Genomic DNA, 21,167 nt, shown 5'->3' with positions numbered 1-21,167 from the left:
AGGCCAGATTTTATTACTGTGCTTTAGCAGATATAAAAATCTAGCTGTCTTCTATTAAATCAGACATCAGATTTGCACAAATGTGTGAAACAACATCCTTCATTACTAATTTTTTTCTTTTGAAAATTGGTTACTTGTCATAAAAAATGTAACTTGTGATGGGTTTCTTGTTGCTTTTAAATTAATTAATCAATAAACACTTATCAAGCACCTACTATGTACCAGGCACTGTGCTAAAGATAACAAAAAAGCCACAAGACAGTCCCTGCCCTCAAAGAGTTTGCAATCTAATAGAAGAAACAACATGCAAACAAGTATATACAAAGTAAGCCATGTACTGGTTAAATAGGAAAGAACTAACGGAGGAATGTAAGGAAAAGCTTCATGGAACTAGCCTTTTGCTTTTCTGGAGATCTTCAGACGAAGCTCTTCAGTTGTTTTTTCCCCCAGTCACATCTGATTCCTTGTGACCCCATTTTGGGGTTTTCTTGGCAAAGATGCTGGGAGTGGTTTGTCGTTTCCTTCTCCAGCTCATTTTATCGATGATGAAACTGAAGCAAACTGGGTTAAATGACTTGCCCAGGATCACACAGCTATTAAGTATTTGAGGCCAGATTCAATCTCTGGAAGATGAGTCTGCCTGACCAGGCCTCTAGCTGTCACCTAGCTGCCCTCAAATGGAAGCTGGCTGACCATGTTTAGGATATGTTATAAAAAGGATTCCTGTTGAAGTACAAGTTAAACTAGATGACCTCTTGAAGTTCTTCCCAGCTCCAAGAATTCAAGGCACTTCTAACACAAGCATTTATTGACAATGTGCTATGTGCAAACTACTATGCTAGGTGCTAAGGATATGAAGGCCAAAAAAAAAAAAATAACATTTACACAGATATTTAAATACAAGACATTTGAAGAGGGAGAGGTTCTCTAGAGGAACTTTGCAGGAAACAAAGTTCACTTCCAGCTCCAATGTTCCAAGGTCCATGGCATGACATATAATCTCAGCGTATCTTTGAGGAAGGGGAAGTGGGTTCTTTGAGTGAGGAAGTAGAGAGGCTGTGAGAGCTAACTGTTCAGGTAACGGAGGAATTGCAACATTGACCAGTGACAGGACAGGATGAACTTGGGCAGCAAGCAGCAGAGTGGGTAAGAATGAATAGGTTAACTTGGGCAATAGGGCAATATCCAGGGGAAAGGTTAGGAACCATAGATATAACTTTAGAACTGGAAAGAATTTTTTTAGTTCAACCCCTTCATTTTAAAGATTAAAAAAAAGTCAAAGCCTAGAACTTGGAAATTATGTATTACCAAAGATCACATAGGTGGTAATAGTAAATCTCAAAGTCAGGTTTTGAACTGAGTTATTCTGACTCTAAATTTGGTGTTTATTCTACTGCACTGCCATAGGAAATCCTTACCAGTTGCTTTTGGGAAGATTCTGAGGTCAAACCAGCTTGGCAAATGAATCCTTTACTGAGACAATTACTTATATGCAAGGGATCTTGTTATGTCAGATGTTTATCAGTCAAGGATTACCGATCCATAGATGGCCTTGGAAGCTACACAGAACTGAGTGACTTATTAGTCTTTTTTTGTCACTTGGTCAAGCATTATCTTTCATAACCTCTTCAACTTTAGTAACTCTACTTGTAACTCTTCTGTTTAGGGATATTGGATTTATAACCCTGTTTATATGATACATTCTGTGTTATAGAAAACTTTTCTCATAAGAACTCTGTGAGACAAGTATCACAGGTCTTCTGATCACCATTTTATGGATTAGGAGACTAAGGCCACAATAATATGGTTTATGTGTGGTTGTACCTGGATTTTAAAAAAGATTATAATTCATGTAATACCTATTTTATTCATAAAAGAAATCACTTTCTTGTATTTTTTATCATGATTCTCATATTCTTTTTGTTGTTGCATCATCATAAGGTATCAGCTCAGAACCAAGTTCTACAATAACAGCCTTTTTAAACAACAACATCTAACGTCCTGGGTGGGGTGTATGTGTACATATGTAATCCCATGTGTAAGTAGTTCTATCATATGTATGTATATATACACACACCTATGGGTGTCTGTATGTCTCTATGTAGTTAGACATACACACACCCATTGATGTATATGTATAGATATGTGTCTATTTAGATAGACATATAGTTGTATATAGATAGATACAGATAGACAAATATTCACTGCCAGTGAAAGGAAATCAAATCCTTTCCTGCTAAATAAATCATGAGGTTTTCATCAGGACTAAATTGTTTCTTTAACATAACACCATCCTGTGGAAATGCATACAAAATATGATATTATTTTTTACCAGCAAATTTGTTTCCTGTGACAGTCTTAAAACTGGCAAAACCAGCTTCCCAGTGACATGATCCAAATGCCATGACGAGTATTTGGTTAACACATACTATCATCGTATAAAGTAAGCTATTTGGTACCCTGTTGTCCCTTAAAATTTACCTTCATATTCACAAGGTTAATAAATCAACAAGCATTTATCAAGTACCTACTATGTGCCAGGCATTGTGCTGAGCATCAGGTGTACAAAGAAAGGCAAAAGCAGTCCTTGCTCTCAAGGAGCTCACAGTTGAATGGGAGATATAGCATGTGCCCATCCAGGGGAACTGTTGAAAAATTGGATGCAGTATATCCTTTAGGTAAAATTACTAGGTCTGAATTGTCACCTAAAAGAGATGCATTTCTGAGGAGCCTGCAAATTACAAATGCCACCAATTTTCAAATCCAGTGCACACAACACAAATATAAAAATATTAAATGTAAAAACCTATAAAATTCCAGTATTGTAGGGAGGCTTATTGTAATAAAGCCTCCTTAAATTGAGGCTTTACTTGTAATTCTGAAATATATAACCAAAAAGATAATATCAATTTAAACTAGTATACATATTTCCTTAAAAAATACTCAAATATGTCAACTTAATATTGAATTGGTTAAAATCAAGACCTTCCATTAGTGTAAAATGGTGCCCTTTCTTCCCCTTTCAAGTTCAAAACTTGGTCTTCAACTTGTTAGACTAGGGATCTTCCCTTAGAGAGAGATTTCTAAACTAGGGTCTGGAATTTTGCTATCCAACTCCAAATTATTATTTACTTTAACCCAAGGTTGTGCTTCATTATCCATTATTTTTAATGTCACTGGTAAGGGATTCTGGGATATCCTCCATCCACATGAAACCTAGTTAGATGCCAGCTCTCAATCTAGTGTTAGAGAAAGTTATGTGGTATAGTGGGTAGTGTTAGGCTTAGAGTCAGGAAAAGCTGAATTTGAATGTTACCATAAGTACTCCCTAGTACTTGTGTGTGCGACCTTGGGTAAGTCACCTCTGTTTCAGTTCCCTCTTCTGGGAAAAAAAATGGGGATGCTATTTTTAATAGTACCTATCTTATAAGGTTGCGAGGATCAAATAAGAACACATAATGTATATGTGTGTATATATATACATGAATACAGATAACACGTATATATGTAAAATGTTTTGCAAAACACAGCACTGTATAAATGTTAGCTAGTATTATTATTTTACCTAATTGAAGCAATGATAAAGAGAAATTTGTCATTGCTTGGAAAATTGATAAATTGTTTTCTTCAGAACACTTGTGATAGATTGGTTTTTATGTTCCAGGATAGTGAGAGATATACAACTGTTGCTTCAAAACTAGAATGGTCAACAAAGACTTAGGGACATAGTCAACCTCTGTAGTATTACAGACCAAAGCAGTTTCTCTAGAGATGGGGCAACTAGATGTTGCAGTGGATAGAGCGCTAGGCTTGGAATCAGGAAGGCTCAGACACTTGCCTGCTGTGTGACCCTAGGCAAATCATTTAACCCTAATTTGCCTCAGTTCCTCGAGTGTAAAATGAGCTTGAGAAAGAAATGGCAAATCACTCCATTATCTTTGCCAGGAAAACCCCAAATGGAGTCATGAAGAATCAGACACAACTGGAAACAGCTGAGCAACAATAAAAATAAATATTGACATAAATGCTAAACAAACATTACGTGAACACACAGCACTGTGCTGGGTAGTCAAGGAGATAAAATGTTGTATAAAATATCTCTGCTTTCATGAAGCTTGTAGTCTACAAAGGGATAAAGCATATACACAGAAAGCTGGAATACACCATATTACAATACAAAATTACAAAGCATTCTATGGGAAATTAGCAAAGGAAGGGCATTGGGTGAGGAGAAGGGGACCTTCAAGGAAAGCTTCCAAGAGAAAGTGCCCCTTCCCCTAGTTCTTTTAGGGGTAGAGCATCTGCTACATATGGGGCAGCTACATGATGTAGTGAATGGAGCATTGGGCTTGGAATTGAGAGGACTCCTTATTAAAGCAGTATATAAATGATTGTTGCTGTGACTATTGCTGTTAATATTATTAATGATGAGGGCAAACATGAAAAACAATCTGATTAAATGAGGCCAGGTCATGAGTTTTAGTCTGGCCTCAGACTGTTTGACCTTGGGCAAGTCACTTAACCCCATTTGCCTCAGTTCCTCATGTGTAAAAATGAGCTGGACAAGGAAATGGCAAACCACTCCAGTATATTTGTCAAGAAAGCCCCAAAATAGGGTCACAGAAAGTTGGACGCAACAGAACAATGACAACGTCTGCTACATATGGTGTATTTAAAACAATCTAGGTATCTCCATTACAAGTTGGTTTATACTGAGCATAAGATTTTTTAGTAACTGATGTCCTATCAACAAAAGAATTATTTTAAGAGCTTGAACTCTTAATTTCTGTTAATTAAATTTAATTAAAATTCTGTTAACTTTTTATATAACATCAGTATGATTTTCCTTAGACGCTCCTTTGTTATATTTACTTTAATTTCTGCACCTACAACACATATGAATTTTTCAGGGACTTGATGCTAATGCAAACTCCTATGCAGACTCTTGGGCAGCTGGCAAATAGTGATTTTATGCCTGGCAGAAACCACACCTCTTTTAACAAAAGCTTGCTGGGCAGGAAGCTGGCAGTGTGCCTGGGTGGAGAGGAATGTGAGTAAGAAAGAGAAGTAGCAGGAATTATAGAACTGAAAAAAGATGGTGACTGGTGACTCCTTCAGAAGAAGTGATGTCTATCAAAAGAAAGAGCACTAAAGCTTATTGGTGGTGATTTGATAATCTAGCTGCTTGTTTTGTTCACTGCATCAAGTTAGCAGTGAGAATGGTGGTGCACTCCAGGTAGAAAGTTTGCCAGATCTTGGGGATTGGAGAGCTTTGTGCCCTGCCTTTTGCCCGTCTTCCTGTTACTGTTGACTCTTTACTAAAAGAGCAAGTTGGCATCCTGTTTATCTTTGTCTCTGTGGATTGCTTGCAGGTGGCAACTGGGGACCTAGCCTCAATTGATCAGATGCTTTTTCATGTCTGTACTCATTGATAATAATATTAACAGTAGTAGTAGCCGCAGCAACAGCAGCAATCATCTATATACTGCTTTAAGGCTGACAAACTGATTTATGTGTTAGGCCAGGGACTGACTAATGAAGGTCCCATCCTTCAAGCAGGAATAATTTGCTCTGCCTCGTGCCAAACTACCTAAATCCTTTGCTTGCATCCAGGGATGGTGGACAGCCCTGCCCTCCTCTCTAAAAGCCCTGCTGCCCCTCAGTACCCCCAGAACCATGAGGGAAATCTGTGACTAGCTACAACCTGGGGAGCTGACTTGCCAGTGTCGGTGGAGATGGCTCTGCTACCACCAAACTCATCTCCACAAATATTGTGTGTTCAAATCTGCATATTGATCCAGATGAGGAGATAAAGGCTTTCTCCATCCAGAGGCTCACAGCATGTCCTTCCTCCAGTGCCATCAGGAAAAAGAGCCTTTCTCCTTAATATTGACTGACTATGAAGGATTTTCAGTTCATGTGAAAACAAGAAAGAATGGACCATGTGTGCTCAAAAATAGTTGTGAAGATTCAAAAAAATCTTTCTTGAATTGCCACCAATTCATAGAATATCTGCTCGTACTCTGAAGCCATGAAATGGCACAGATATTTATCTCCTCAGGGCATCCTAGATTCTCAAGGGGAAGATGTAGCCAGATGTAATATGGAGATCCAACCTGTCAGTACAAGTGGAAGTTGGAATAAGGATCCCTAGTGTATATATGGAATACATGAAGCCTCCTTATGCATCGGTACCAGCCAGAGCAAATTGCACATGCTCAAAGGACTGGGGCCCCATTGTTCAATCCCTCCCCAACAGCCTATTTTAGTTATATATCATCTCACTTGTTCCTCATAACAACTACATGAGATAGGAGTGTTTATTGTTCCCATTTTACAGATAGGAGCTACTAAAGCTGAGAGAAGTTGACTTGGCCAGATTCATATAGCTAGTGAGGGTCTAAGGCAGAATCTAAATTTAATCAAAGTCCAGTTCATGGATTGATACACTGCATAAAATTTTGGGTTTTTTCCTTTGAAAGAACAGTGGAAATCATTAAAGTTGTTATTTTAATCACTATTTTCAAACAAATTTCCAGAAGCTTTAAATGATTTTTAAAACCAAGTTCAATTGAATAGAAACATTTCTTATGCACCAACTGCATGAGCATTTTACCAAATGCTAGGAAAGATGCGAAGTCTAAGACATGATCCCTACTCTTATGGAGTTTATGTAGTCTAATGCGGGAGATGTGGTCTGTATAGGAAGTAGCATGTAAACTCCTTGAGAGGAGAACTGTTTTTTTATTTTGTCTTTGTATCCCTAGTGCCTTGAACATAGTATATAATACCACCAGGGGCTCCTTTCCCTTTCCTTACCTTCTCCTTTTACTGTTTCCCTTCCTTTTTCCTGTCCTGGCCCACCCCAGAACCCATCTGAGATGCTGAATTGCTCAAACAACTTCAATGAGATGAAAGTCAATAAGTTTTGGTGAGATGGAGGACCATCTACCTCTTTGCCCTGTAGATCAGTCTCTCATTTGCTTGTAGTCTCAGTAGCCTTATGCCTTGCCATCCACCTTGCTGATGAACCTCATGACTTCTGAACTTTTCCATCTGTCCAGAAATTTAACATTTTTACTTATCACCCCAACTAAAGTGTGAGTTCCGTGAAAGCAGGGATTCTCACTTTTTCTGTTTTTATCCCTCACATTTAACAAAGTAAGCACTTAATAAATTCTTTTTTCACTTATTAATGTTTATTGCATTTAAATAACTCTAAAATAATTTGTGATAAATCCATTAGAAATGAAAAGTACAGACAACATATGTTAATTTTAATTACCTCTGTTAAAACATTTAAATCTCCAAAACCAAATTAATATTTGCTATTCAGTATATGTGCATACATATATACTACCTGTGTGTATGAAGTAGTTGTTCAGTTGTGTCTCTTTGTGACTCCATTTGGGGTTTTCTTAGCAAAAGCTTGAATAACTGGAAACTGCATGAAAACTTTTGGGACACCTGTATATCAGCCCTGTTCCTCTTTCTTTGATTTCTTTTGGAGTATAGGACTGATAGTGGTCAAAGTGTATACACAGCTGAGTAATTTGAAGAAAATAATTTTAAAATGCTTTCTAGAACGGCTAGACCAATTCACAACTCCACCAACACTGTAGTTAAGTAATGTGCCTATTTTTCCATAATCCCTACAACATTTGCATTTTTTTGTCATTTTGCCAGCCTCATGGATATGACCTGGGCCTCAGAGTAGCTTTAATTTTTATTTCTCTAATTATTAATAATTTGGAGTATTTTTTATGTGATTGTTGGTAGTTTAGATTTTTTTTCATTTGAAATATGACTGTTCATATCTTTTGACCATTTATTTATAAGGAAATGGCTTTAAACCTCATGAATTTGAATCAGTTCTTTAACATAGATTAAGAAATCTTTATCACAGAAACTTATTGCAGAGTTTGTTTCCAATTACCTATTTTGCTTCAAATTTTGGTTTTGGTCCACCTGTTCATTGAAAACCAAAAATATTTATGAAATGAAAATTGTCCGTGTTGTCTTCTGTCATCCTCTCTGTCTCTTGTTTATTTATGAACTCTTCCCCATTCTAGATCTTAAAAGGTGTTTCTTCTTTGGTTCTCTGATTTGCTTTATGATATCACCTATGTCTGTCATGTAGCCATATGGAGTTTATTTTACTATATAGTGTTAGATGTTGGTCTATACCCGATTTCTGCCAAACAACTTTCCAGTTTTTCCAGTTTTTATTAAATGATGAATTCTTACCTCAGTAAATGTATTCTTTGGGTTTATTGCTACTGTGTTCATTTGCTTCTGTGTGTTACGTTCCACTGACTGACATTTTTTCATTGGCACCAAATCATTTTGATGATTACTGTCTTATAGTCTGTTTTGAGATCTGTTATTGCTATGTCCCCTTCCTTCCCAATTGTTTTCATTATTTTCTTGAAGATTTACTTCTCCAGATAAACTGTTAATTTTTTCTAGTTATACAAAATATAAATAAAGTAGCATTGTTGTTTTTATTACATTATCTCAGCCTGCCCATGAGAAATTAATATATCCCCAATTATTTAAGGCTATCCTTGTTACTGTAAAGACTTGTTACTGTTACTTGTAGTTGCAGTAATATTCATTTGTTCATATAGTTCCTCTGTATCTAGGTAGATATACTCCCATGTATTTTATAAATTCTATAATTACTTTAAATAGAACTTTTCTTTCTATCTCTTCCTGCTCAGTTTTGTTGGTAATGTGTAAAAATACAGATGATTTATGTGGAGTAAGGGAGAGACGAATTCTTGCTTCTCTACTCTCCCATAAGTTAAAGACTTGTTTCAGTTATTAAATTTAATCTTAAATTTTAATGAATTAAATTTATAAATTATAAATATGTTGTCTATAATATATTACAAAATTATTATAAATTACATTTATTAGATCCACCAAGGTACTTTTAAGCAAAGCTCATATGGTACAGTTCATAATCTGGAGATTATCATTTTTCCACCAGAATACAGACCCACCATAGCTGGAGGTAACACCCACAAATTCGTGGTTGCACAATTTCAACAGAAGTTATTTTTTTAAATTTTCCTAGGTTTCTACTAGCCTTATTGCTTGCTAACACCTGCTCCAATCCAAAGACTTTCAGTCAGAACTGCAAGACTTTTTGCACTTATTACCATGACCATAAATGATCAGTTGGAATTGGATGATGAGTGACAGCTCTGAGAATTACAATTCTCCATTGTTACTTCGAGATTTTTGTCTTGGGTTGGGGAGGGAAAGGCAGTGTTCTATACTGTCTTGTGGAATCAGCTGTAATTACTCTAGATCTGGCACACAGTTTCTTGTGAGAGTTCTGGGTGGAAGAGATTTTCACAAAGCACTTATTTCATTGTCTTGCTGGTTGTGTGACCAATATGACAACTTTGATAAGTTAAAGGTATTTAAAAGTCATATGCTTTCTTGAGAACAATCAACTCATTACAAGTGACTTCTCATCCTTTTAGGAAACCGTGGCCTGAAAGACAAAGAAGATCAGTTTGGGAGAACCCCTCTCATGTACTGTGTGTTGGCTGACCGTGTCGATTGTGCAGATGCCCTCCTGAAGGCAGGAGCAGATGTTAATAAAGCTGATCACAGCCAGAGAACAGCACTCCATCTTGCAGCACAAAAGGTGAGGAGAAACATCCCATTAAAGCCTAAATAGTTCATGTGGTACTTATTACTAAGTTTATTCAACTACCTTGGTGTTACATTATTAGCTGTCCTGCTTAGAAATTTAGAAATAATAATCATACTTAGATGTGTTTTGTTAATTAACTATGTATTTGTAAAGTGTTCATTCCATAGACTAAACTCCCATCACTAGGTTGGACTAAAGAAAAATAGTTCAATGGAATTGGAAAACCTTACATTCTGTTTTTAAACTGAGAATATTAACATTATTTAATGTCATATTCTTAATGATCATAGAATCACAGAATTTTAGGGCAGAAATCACCTTTAGAGCCCATCCACTCCAGTCTTCTTTTTGTAGGCAAGAAAACTAATGTCTAAAGAATTTTTTTTAAATTGCTTCAAATCATACTAACTTACAAGTTGATTTAAAATGTGGCTGTTTTCAACTATCAACCAGACTTTTGGTCATTATAGGAAAGTGAACAATGAAAACAAGTTATGAGAAGAAAATTAATAGTAATATTGAATCATTTCCTTTTTTTTTTTGGACTGGATTCATAATTTCATTGGTATAGGGGTTGCCTTGTGGGGAAGCTCAGCTTTTAAATGTAGCTTGGCACCTGTCATATAAGTTATAGTCTTAAAGTGTTGCTGGTAACTAAAAGGCTAACTGATTCATCCAGGGTCTCACAGTCAATACGCATCAAACACAACTTGACTCAGAGACCAGCTTCCTATCATCTATGCCATACTGCCTCTCCATTAAGTTATATTTAATCTAATTAGTAGGCTTTCAAATTTCAGACAACTGGCACAAATTGCAGAACTGGTGCAAGGGTCCTCTCTATTCCTTTTTAAAAAATGCTTTATTCATGCTCCTTAAAAAAATATGACCTTCACTTCTTAATAACTCTTGTCCCAATCAGCCAGGGGGGTAAGGTCCAAATTAGAAATATGAGTTCATGCCAGAGAACCACAATATTAAAGGGAAAGGTAAATAGACAGAATCTAGGTCAAGCAGAAAATATCAGATGCTGTTGGAATGGGGAGGGGAAGAGTGGGAAAGAAAGAAATCTGACTTTTCACCAAGAGCCTGATATAATTTGTAACACTCTCAGTTTTTTAGGAACATAGTTACTTTTATTTCTAGACATAAGAGATTGGCCTACCTTCTGCTTTCTTTATATATTAGCCTTACTAGACAGCTCCCCACTACTCTCAAGGAGGGGAGTACCCTCCAACAAGATGGCTATCTCCAAATGGCTCTGGACAACTCACCATGGAATCACATCTACCATATCTGAGAACTTTTTGAAATTAATTACTGAAAGTTTAAGGTGCACATATGATTATATTTATCATTCTCTCCTTTTACTATTATAAAATCTTAGAATGATGAGTAGGCTGATTTCTACCTAAATGATCTACAGAAGATGAATCTGATCTTTTGTCAAGAGTTCACCGTTTGGGTATTATAAAGTATGGCACAAAGAAACAAAACTCCAATACCTCAAATCCTATCCTTGAATACTGTCACTTTTTCACTTTTCAAAGATATAAATTTCAACTGGAAGAAGAAAATATCCCCTGTGCCCCTAAATTTTCAGTTTCTTACTCAGAACCTAAAAAGGCACTGGACATATATTCCTAACTTCTTCACACGGTATCATTCCCATATTACTCGGGAGTGAATAATAGTCTTTGGGTTAGGTGAATCTTGACATGGGCTCTATCATATTTGATTACATACTCCAAAAAGAAAACTTTTTCACATTGGGTCCATATACAACCATCCCTGTATCCTTGAGCAAGGGATCACCAAATAACAGTGTGAATATCCTTGATTCTAGTTTTAACAGGAGTCTTCATCCTTGCTTGTGCCTGTGAATATTTTCGTTTGCTTCTTGGTCCATGGGTTGCTATTTCTTCAAAAGATATTGCTTCATCCACTATACAGAAAACTGTTATGTTATAATACTCCCATTATATACCTTAATTAGTACAATTTATTCTTTTCTTTTATTGTGACAAATTCTTCTACTCAGTAACCTTTTCAACACAGGTTTTTACTCTGCTCCGCCTCCTTAGAATATTTTTGTTTATGGCTTTCTTCCTGGATTATATCTTTTCACTTATATCCTCTGAAATAAGGTAGTGCATAAAAAGACATTTCTTCAGCTTTGACACTTTCTTTTCTTACAAGCAGACTAGCTTGAACTTACAGTATATACAAACATTCACTACCATGGCAAGCCAGGAAACAGTATGTGCCCCATTAAATCACTGCTGTAATTCTCTACTTCCATTCTTTCTGGGTTTCATTTAAAACAGATCATGTTTGGTTCTCCCTGGAAATTGCCTTGGCAAACTATTTCAGTGTCTCTTTGCTGGGGCTCCTGCATGCATCAGTTTGGGGGAACTGTGCCTTTAAATTTGATTGTATTCCATCAATGCTAATTTCTGATGTCATTCTTGGTGTTACTAATTGATATCCATTAGGGCAGCTAAATATCAGGTTTACCAGGTTAGTAGTCATTCAACTTTGTCCTTAATATTCTAAAATATCTCAGTTAATTTTTTCTGCTTTATCATCACTTAGGCTACCTATGCTCATTGTTTAGGCCCTAGCCTAGGAGTTCTTAGCCTATGATCCTTGAAACTTTTTTTTTTAACAAATATGTTAATTTTATTTCAATATGATTGGTTCCTTTTGAAAGCCTATGTATTTTATTTTGTGTGTTTAAGGACATTATTCTAGGAATGGATACATGACACCAAAACAAAAAAAGTTAAAAACTCCTGGTCTAATGTATCATGTGATATAGGACCTCTTCCTGGTAATACTACTGTCCTGTATGTGCCCTATCAGTCCACAAAGTAAATATTTGACCACTCTCTATGGTCTGTGGAACTTCATGCAACAAAATGACCATTTTGGAGTGATATAGTGAAGAGCATTCAATTGTAATCAACCATGTACATGTATTATATGTGTAACTGTATTTTAGGGAAAAGTGAACAGTGATTGTTATTAACATAATAACTTGGGATTGTTAAAAGAGCCAGGTACCAGAAAATATTTCTTGGAATGCCGGACAGCAGTTTGAATTTGATACTTAAGATAGAAAAGGTGAAGATCTTATCTCTCTCCATTAAGGTGTCAGCTATGCTACATGTGACCTGGAGCCTTCCTCCTAAACAATGTGGAGGATTGTAGTATAGACTAGAAAGCTTAGAATCCATCATGGATTTGGCCATTCTAAATGATCTTTAAATAAAGTTCCAAGGATTCTGCACAAGATGGTTCTCTTTCCTTTCAGAAAGATCATAAAAATTGCATATTTGACTTCTTGCCTTTATAGCTAAAAAAAAAATCAAATCAAAACTCAAGGACTTTGGGAGAGGGGGAAGACAAGCACATATTTAAGTGCATTTTGGTGACAGTGTAGGGATGAGTAGCCAAGAAGAGAGAGAAATTCTATCCCTAGGCTGCTTAACTATATTATTGATATCACAGAAAAATCTCAAGCAAATAGTGAGTCAAGCTTCACATGGGCAACAAGATTTGGCCCAGACCACTTCTCCAATGGAAACATACAGTTGGTGTTCCTTGATGCTTGACAATACATATTCTCCACAATAAATCTGTGTTCTTCTGTTCCAATGCTTCTGTAAAGAACACACTGAAGAGTTATCATAGAGTTTATGATCCTTTTCCCCCCAGACATGTCTATTCACATGTAAGTACTACAAGATACAGTGCCTCATTGATTTATTCCTTGCATAGATTCCATTACCTGACTCCTAAAGAGACGTATTCGAAGAGTGTCTGCTGGGTAAGCAGTAGGATAATCTTAGTAATGTAAAAACTCTCTGACAGCGGTTTATCTTCATTTGCTACCAGTGTTGTTCCAGGAGAATCAATAGCACTTATAAGAATTGGTTCATTTGTTTCCTAATTTTCAGGTATCATCTTATCTAAAAATGAGACTATTAAGAATTTTGGTATATAATTGCAAAATTTGGTTGCTTGAGGGTGGCCACATTTTTGTGATAATAATAATATTACATAAGCAATAGAATTTCTAAATCAAACATGGTGGAAAGAACGTTCTTCATCCTAGTCTTTCTCAATGAAGTAACCTTAACATCCTCAGACGGATCTCTACATATGAAGATTATTACCCTAGTAGCATTTAGAAATATTTCATCGAGGAGAGATCACAGGATATAGGGTATAGAGAGCTGGCCTCAGCATCAGGAAGACATGGGTTTAAGTTCCACCTACTTGCACCTACTTGGGCAAGTCACTTAACTTCTCAGTGACCTCAGGCAGTATTCCAGCCCTGAGACTCTAAATTGAAGAACAGCTGCAGGGGCAGCTAGGTGGCAGCCTGAAGTCCAGAAGTTTCATCTTCTTGAGTTCAAATCTGGCCTCAGACACTTCCTAGCTGTGTGACCCTGGGTCCCTTAACCCTGTTTGCCTCAGCTTCTCCATCTGTAAAATAAGCTGGAGAAAGAAATGGCAAACCACTCCAGTATCTTTGCCAAGAAAATCCCAAATGGGGTCGTGGAGAGTCAAACACAACTGAACACCATGCAGATGTTATATAAAGTTTTTTTTTTAAATGGAGATTTTCTTTGCCATTGAAATCACAGGTCTGGATAGACAAGGGGGAAAACATCATTGACATGATTTGCAAGTCATGTGGTATTTTTTTTCCCCTAGACAAAAACTTGAAATATGGGAATGTTTCAGTATTCTAGAAGTTGGTCTCACCATTTTGCTGAAGTAGAAAAAAATAGAAAATATAGTTAAGTAAATAGCTTGCCTTAGCATTTCAAATGTAGTAATTTATATCCCTCTCAGTGATCATTCTAAACCAGAGGTGTCAAACTTGTGGCCCACAGCAAAACTCCTGAGTGCAGCCTGAATCAGATTAAAATGTAATTTGGAAATGTTAACAAAAATGAATATAAATACAGTACAACATAGACAATGTTAATATAAATACAATACAACATAGACAAGGTTTTCTAAGTTAATATGTAACTTACAGGGATCTGTTTTCTTTTTGAGTCAAACACCACTCTTCTAAACAATTTTCTGATCCTCCAAATTTCACCATTTTGCAAAGGCTCTGTGCTTTCATTTGGTATGTGTACTCTGTCCACTGACACAGAGTACAACCTCTCTACACTTACTCATTCTATGAGATTCTTATTCATGTATTTCCAGCTGCTCTCCGTAGGGGATTCATCCAACATGCTGAAGGCTTTCCTCTGATCCTCCTAATATCTTGAGGAAGAGATGTGGGTAGCACTTTGGCTCTCTATTAGTTCTTTTATGTTAAGAGAAGGGCAAATTAAAACAGTTCTGAACCAAAAAAATTAAATGGCCCCGGAAAATATTCTGTGTCTACTTCCAGGCCTTCCTGAAGTCCTGCCATTATCAACCCTATTTTCTTTCTTTTTTTTTTTCCCCTTTTCCTTTTTTATATAACTGTAGTTTGCTACAATTCTGCTTCTGATGATTTTGCTCTGTATTACAACAAATAGGTCTATTCATGTTTCCTTGTATGCTTTATGTTTTTATAGTAACATTATGTATTGAACTAATTATATCATTGTTATATTTTATATAATTATTTATATATTATACATATAATATATGACATATAATTAAATATAAAATATACAATTATATCAAATTATATTGTTATACTAAATTAAAGTAGATTAATTAAATTAAATATGTTATATTAAATTAATATAGCACAATTTATCCAGGTATTCTCTACTGTTAGATGTATAGGTTGTTTTCTACATGCTTTTAAAAAAATCTGAAGTCATCTTGCCACCGTTACTGTGTCCAAGTTTCAAAAGATTAATGTCAAGTGTTTTTCCTGCTGAAATTAAACATCTTAAAATGACAAACATCTAAATTTATTTAAATTAAAGACATTCACCTAAAAGCCTCTTTGAAAAATAAAGTTTCCATTTAGAAAAGATTTTTCAAATACCTGTCATTTTTCTCCTTGTTCTTAGATTTTTGGGAATCAAAAGGATGGAAAATAACATTAAAATGAGTTAACAAATTCAATAGGAATATTAGATTGATTGTACATAATAGAATCTGAACCAGATATATCTGATTAATTGAAGGGTTATAAAACGTCTTTTTCATTAGTTGACTACATGAAAGGAAACTGGCATTAAAATATTATACTACTAAATTTACCAGTTATATGTTATAATCAGCTATGTCTCTTAGGTCACTTCCAAAGAATTATTCCTTTTGAATTTATTTTTCATTATAGTAATTTTCAAAATTTTCCTCATTGTTATATTTTAACTACTGATCAGATTTTCTCACCTCTAACCTGAGCTTGTCAGCAGTTAAAATTGCACATGAGTAAGTGTAACTTCATTTGCTTCAATTAGCTAGTTTTCACATAAAACAAACATTTATTGGGGAGATACCTCCATCAACTAAAAGATGACACCATTTTGCTTTTCAATGAGGCATAATTCCCTCAGGTTCAAAAGCTCAAATGCAAGTACTGCATTTGATGGGGGAGAGAGAGTTGGGGGAGGTCCTTGGGGGTGGGAGCCTGGGCTTAATAAAAGTCCACTTTAAAAAGACCTAGGGGTTTTAGTGAACTGTGAGTTCGATAAGAGCCAGCAGTGTGTAGTGACTTGGGGGAGAAAAAAAGCTAATGTATTTTTGAACTGCATTAATGTACTCTGAACTAGTAAGACCGCTTCTAGAATATTATGTCCAATTCTGGGCACTGCATTTTAAAACAGGGATCAGCAAACTATAGCATGTTAAGAGTTTGTGACAGACATCATCATCTAGGGAGAAAATCCTATGACAAGCAGTTAAAAGAACTGGGAATTTTTTTTAACAAAATTTTTAAATGTATTTATTTTTAGTTTTCAACATTCACTTCCATAAGCTTTTGAGTTTTTAATTTTCTCTCTCCCTCCCCTCCCCCTCTCCAAGATGGCATACAATCTGATATAGGCTCTACATATACATTCTTTTTTTTTTCCAGAGACAAAGTTTCTTAAAGATCCAGTACCCCATTTCCTATATTTCTTATTTCCCAGTTGCATGCGAAAACATTTATTTTTTAACATGTGTTTTTTAAAACTTTGGATTCCAAATTTTCTCCCTTCCTCCCCCCCCCCGCATTGAAAAGGCAAGCAACTCAATATGGGTTTTACATGTGCAGTTATGCAAAACATAGTAGTCATGTTGTGAAAAATTAACTCTTTTCTTTTCTGTTTTTTTGTGTGATAATTTACCCCATTCTACCTCTCCCTTTCTCCTCCCAGTATAATTTTCTCTCACCCCTTAATTTTATTCTCCAGATATCACCCCCTTCATCTTCAACTCACCCTATGCCCTCTATCTATCTATATATACACATACATACAATTTTTTTTGCTAAAACTACCCTAATACTGACAAAGGTGAGACTCAATTTCTTCATCTCTAACTTGAGAATAAGGGGCAGCTAGGTGGCACAGTGGATAGAGCATCAACCTTGGAGTCGGAGGACCTGAGTTCAAATCCGGCCTCAGATACTTGATACTCACCAGCTGTGTGACCCTGCACAAGTCACTTAACCTTGATTGCCTCACAAAAAAGAAAGAGAATAACTTGGGAATAATACCTGCTCTACCTAAGGTGGTTGTGGAGAGAGCTCTTTATGAACTTTGACTTGCTATATGATTGTGAGTTGGTGGTATTATTAGTAACATCAAACAAAATAGATCTTGGTAAAAAAATTTTAAGTAGAAACAAAAGGCTGTGTATGGTCTGATTTCTGCAAAAGGAGGAACTTCCGAGTGAGGGAATTGAGGAAGGCTTGATGGAGAGAGCATTTGAATAGATTCTAGAAGCATATTAACAGATTCAATGCTAAAATGGAGAGGTCCTGGGAAGGAAAATTCCAAAGGTAAGAAAGACCATGAATAAAAACTTGGTGGTGGGAAAGTGATGCAAATGGCTAAATTCAGCAAAGTAATTCAGGTTGGCTTAGAGCCCTGAGGGGAATATCGAGTGGTAAAGATGAAAAGGTACATTGGCACCAGATTATAGAAGGCCTTGAATGCCAGAGTAAAAAGTTTGGATTTTATCCAGCAATTAGTAGTAAGCCATTGAAACGTGAACAGGGGAGTAACTTGAGGAATCTTGTACATCAGGAAGATTAATTTGTGTTTAGAACAGATAAAAAGTAGAGTTCGACCAGTTGGAAGACTACTTTAAAAATTCATTGGGGAGTTAACGATGATCTACACTAGAATGGATGCAATTGGAATAGAAAAGAAAAGATAAATACAAGATTTACTGATACTAAATTTTGCCCTTTAGAAGTATATTAAATTATTGCTGTCACTGCGGTTAACACAATGATTACCTATTGAAGATGCCATTATCTCTAGTTTTTTCTATAAAAATGGAAAAAGTGAAAATCATTTGCATAAAACCAATTCCTATATCTTTTTATATATGCAATACAAAATACACTATCTATATGTGCACAGTAGCTTCCTCACTACATTCCCTGCTACATATCATTCTTATTTTCTGAGTAAAACTTCTGGTCTAGTATGATCCCTAAATTCTTTTCTCTTTAACTAGTTATTCCATATCTTAGTTTATTTTTCATTTTTAGGTTTATACTATTCATTATATGCCCCTCTGATGACTATTCCTTTTCTTCCTGGTCACTTACAAGCAAATTTATCTTTCACCTTATTGGCCATCCCATTTAATGAGGTGTCTGTGACCTTAGTGTACATGCTCTTTACAATTTTATCAAAGTTGAAGGTGAAAATAATAGATGATATAAGACTTAGTATCTATCCCAGCACAATTTTTGTCAATTATATTTTGCCTCTTACAGTTTATTAGGAGAGATGCTGAATTCCATGTCATTTAAAGGGAAAATTAGCATTATTATGTTAGAAATAAACAAATATCAGAAATTAGATATGTTTATCCATTTTAAGGGTATGCTTATATAAAAAATTACTCTGAAGTGTGCTGATTAGAGTTTTGACTGTAATTATTGTAATGGAGGTTTATTTCTCTTGCATCAGACTATTATATAAGCAACTATGAAAATGGTACGTATGAAAAATAAAATTAATCTTAGCTTATTCAATGAGTTACCTGATTTGTTTTTCATTTAAGACTCCTAATTTAAACCCAAAAAAAGCAATCAGTCATACTTCTTTCATGTCTTTTCACAGAAGACACTAAATTATCAATGTTTTTGCCCTAGGTAAGGCCATTCCAGTTCTATGAATTCCACAAATGTGTTTCTTCATTAATGAGGACAAAAAACTTCACTGGTCTTACTAAGTGCATTTTAATCTTCAATAGGACTTTAATCTCCCAGGAATTTATTCATTTAGCTTCAAAAAGATTAATGGAACTCAATTAGAAAATTTCTCTCATATTGGATATAAAAATTAAAGAAGCTTTAGGCTATGGTGGATTTTAACTTAACATTCTCCATAGATAAAATTCCAGACTAGATTCAGCCATTACTTCTATGAAAGCTGAATTTTCAATTTTCATGGAACCATATTTCCATCTTAAAGGTTTAGGAACAAATCATTGGAAGGAGTAGAACATTTCTGAAGCATTTCATGGAAAATTAAGGACTAGATTATACTATCCATTTAAATTTTTTTAATATATTTTAATCCATAAAGAAACCCTAACCTGTTCCCCTCCCCAAACTGTAAAAGAAAACTGTCTTGACCACCATCAAATACCAGAGGTGACCAAAATATATATTTATTACTTTTTATGAATGCAAAAACTAAACCATGTTCATATTTATCCATTATCATAGTACCTTTTTAAGTCTGGCCCCTGAACTCAACACTCACCCAAAACAAGCCTCTCCAAAATTACTAATAATCTCTTAGTTGTCAAACCTAATGGCATTTTCTCAATCCTAACTCTACTTGACAATTTTGCAGCCTTTAATACTGCTGATCATCCTCCTCTCCTTGATAGGTTATTCTCTCTAGATTTTCATGACACTGATCTCTTGTTTCTCTTCCAATTGCCCGCCTTCTCCTTCTGTCTCCTTTGCTGTATCTTCATCCGCATTATGTCTGCTAACAGCGAAGGTCCCCCAAGACTCTTACCTGGGCCCTCTTCTCCCTGTATACCATTTCATTTGATGATCTCATCATCTCTTAGTTTGAAGGCATTGTGTCTGATGTAATTTTTGATAATTTTTCAGTGTCCATGTTTAGTGCTTTTCCCCTTGTTTCCTTTAGCACGTTAAAAAAAAATTATACTGGCACTTCTTCAGTTTATTCATTGTCTCTTTGGTTTGCTCCAAAAAATTTCTGGAATTTTTTTTGTTGATATTCCTGTTGTGAAAGGGTTCCTTTACCACCTCTAGCTTCTTAGAAATCTGATTGTTTCTATTTTTTGCTTACTTTTGGTCTATTTTTCCTTGAGCATCTGATTACAATTTTTAAAAAAATATCCATTGTAGCTCTATATTGTTCCTGTGGTCTAATTTGAATTTGTAACATATTTTCTGGTTTTTATTTAGTCTAAGCAATATTTATGTAAATCAGAATCCTACAACAGCAATAAAGAGGTGAACTTATAAGGTCTCTAAATCCAGGATTCAAATGATCCTAAGGAGTGATAGTGGAAAAGGAAGTTAATTGAAATTATGATTATAGAAATAAAAGGTTATAATTTGGAATAAAAAGACATCTCTGCAGACATTGGATTAATTCAGAATGGCCAACAACACCTGGTAAGGATCCAAGCCTGTCTACGTCTCCTTTGGGCATGACATTTTGAAGCAGACAGATAAATTGGGGACTTATCAAAAGAGATTAACAGGAGTAATAAAAAAATGTTCAAGAATTAGACCAGGAAGAAAAGGTTAAGAGAAAAAGGCATGTTTAAGCTGGAGGAAAATAAGATATGGGAAGACTTAAAGGAGTACCAGGGTGTCAGTTGAGAAAACTAAGAGTTTTTCGTTTCCCAGGGGCAAAAATTCCAGGGGAAAAAGAGAGAGGAGTTAGCTGAAAGCTTACCAAGGACACGATATTAAATTTGAGAAACGGTAAAAAAAAAATACTAATCCTAGTGCAAAGGTAAGTAGCTGAAGCCCTGAAGCAACATTTAAGAGGCTGAAACAAAAGGTAAGAAGCAAAATACCTGATTAGATATATTGTAAGATTTTTAAAAATATACTGCATTAAAAACTATAACATTTCAATGTTATTTTAAAAAAATTATAATAATAAAGTATTAATTTTGTTATATCTCAACAGCTGTTTTAACTTCTATCTCCAGACACTAAATATAAGTCATTTGCCTATGAAAACTAAAGCCTTTTATCATCTCGGGAAAAGAGGTGGTCCCACGTGCCCAAATGAAACAGGAAAACATCTTGAAATCTTAAAGTTTCACTATATACTTACATGAACTG

General features: G+C 35.3%; 1 protein-coding gene across 4 annotated transcripts in view; it reads left to right on the top strand.

Annotated features, from left to right (window-relative positions):
- INVS (inversin) overlaps window positions 1–21,167 on the top strand; it is a 229,991-nt gene that overhangs the window by 25,269 nt on the left and 183,555 nt on the right. For 3 of the 4 annotated variants that reach the window (XM_020995530.2, XM_020995531.2, XM_020995532.2), the window contains exon 3: window positions 9,498–9,664. In XM_020995530.2, coding sequence (XP_020851189.1) covers window positions 9,498–9,664 — 167 coding nt within the window. Of the gene's footprint in view, window positions 1–9,497; window positions 9,665–21,167 lie in introns of those variants that run through there. The other variant, XM_020995533.2, reaches the window with a different exon arrangement.

The sequence above is a fragment of the Phascolarctos cinereus genome, unplaced genomic scaffold, assembly GCF_003287225.1.
Source record: "Phascolarctos cinereus isolate Bilbo 61053 unplaced genomic scaffold, phaCin_HiC Scaffold_4;HRSCAF=312, whole genome shotgun sequence".
Classification (NCBI taxonomy): domain Eukaryota; kingdom Metazoa; phylum Chordata; class Mammalia; order Diprotodontia; family Phascolarctidae; genus Phascolarctos; species Phascolarctos cinereus.
This window is presented reverse-complemented; position numbering and strand designations above follow the sequence as displayed.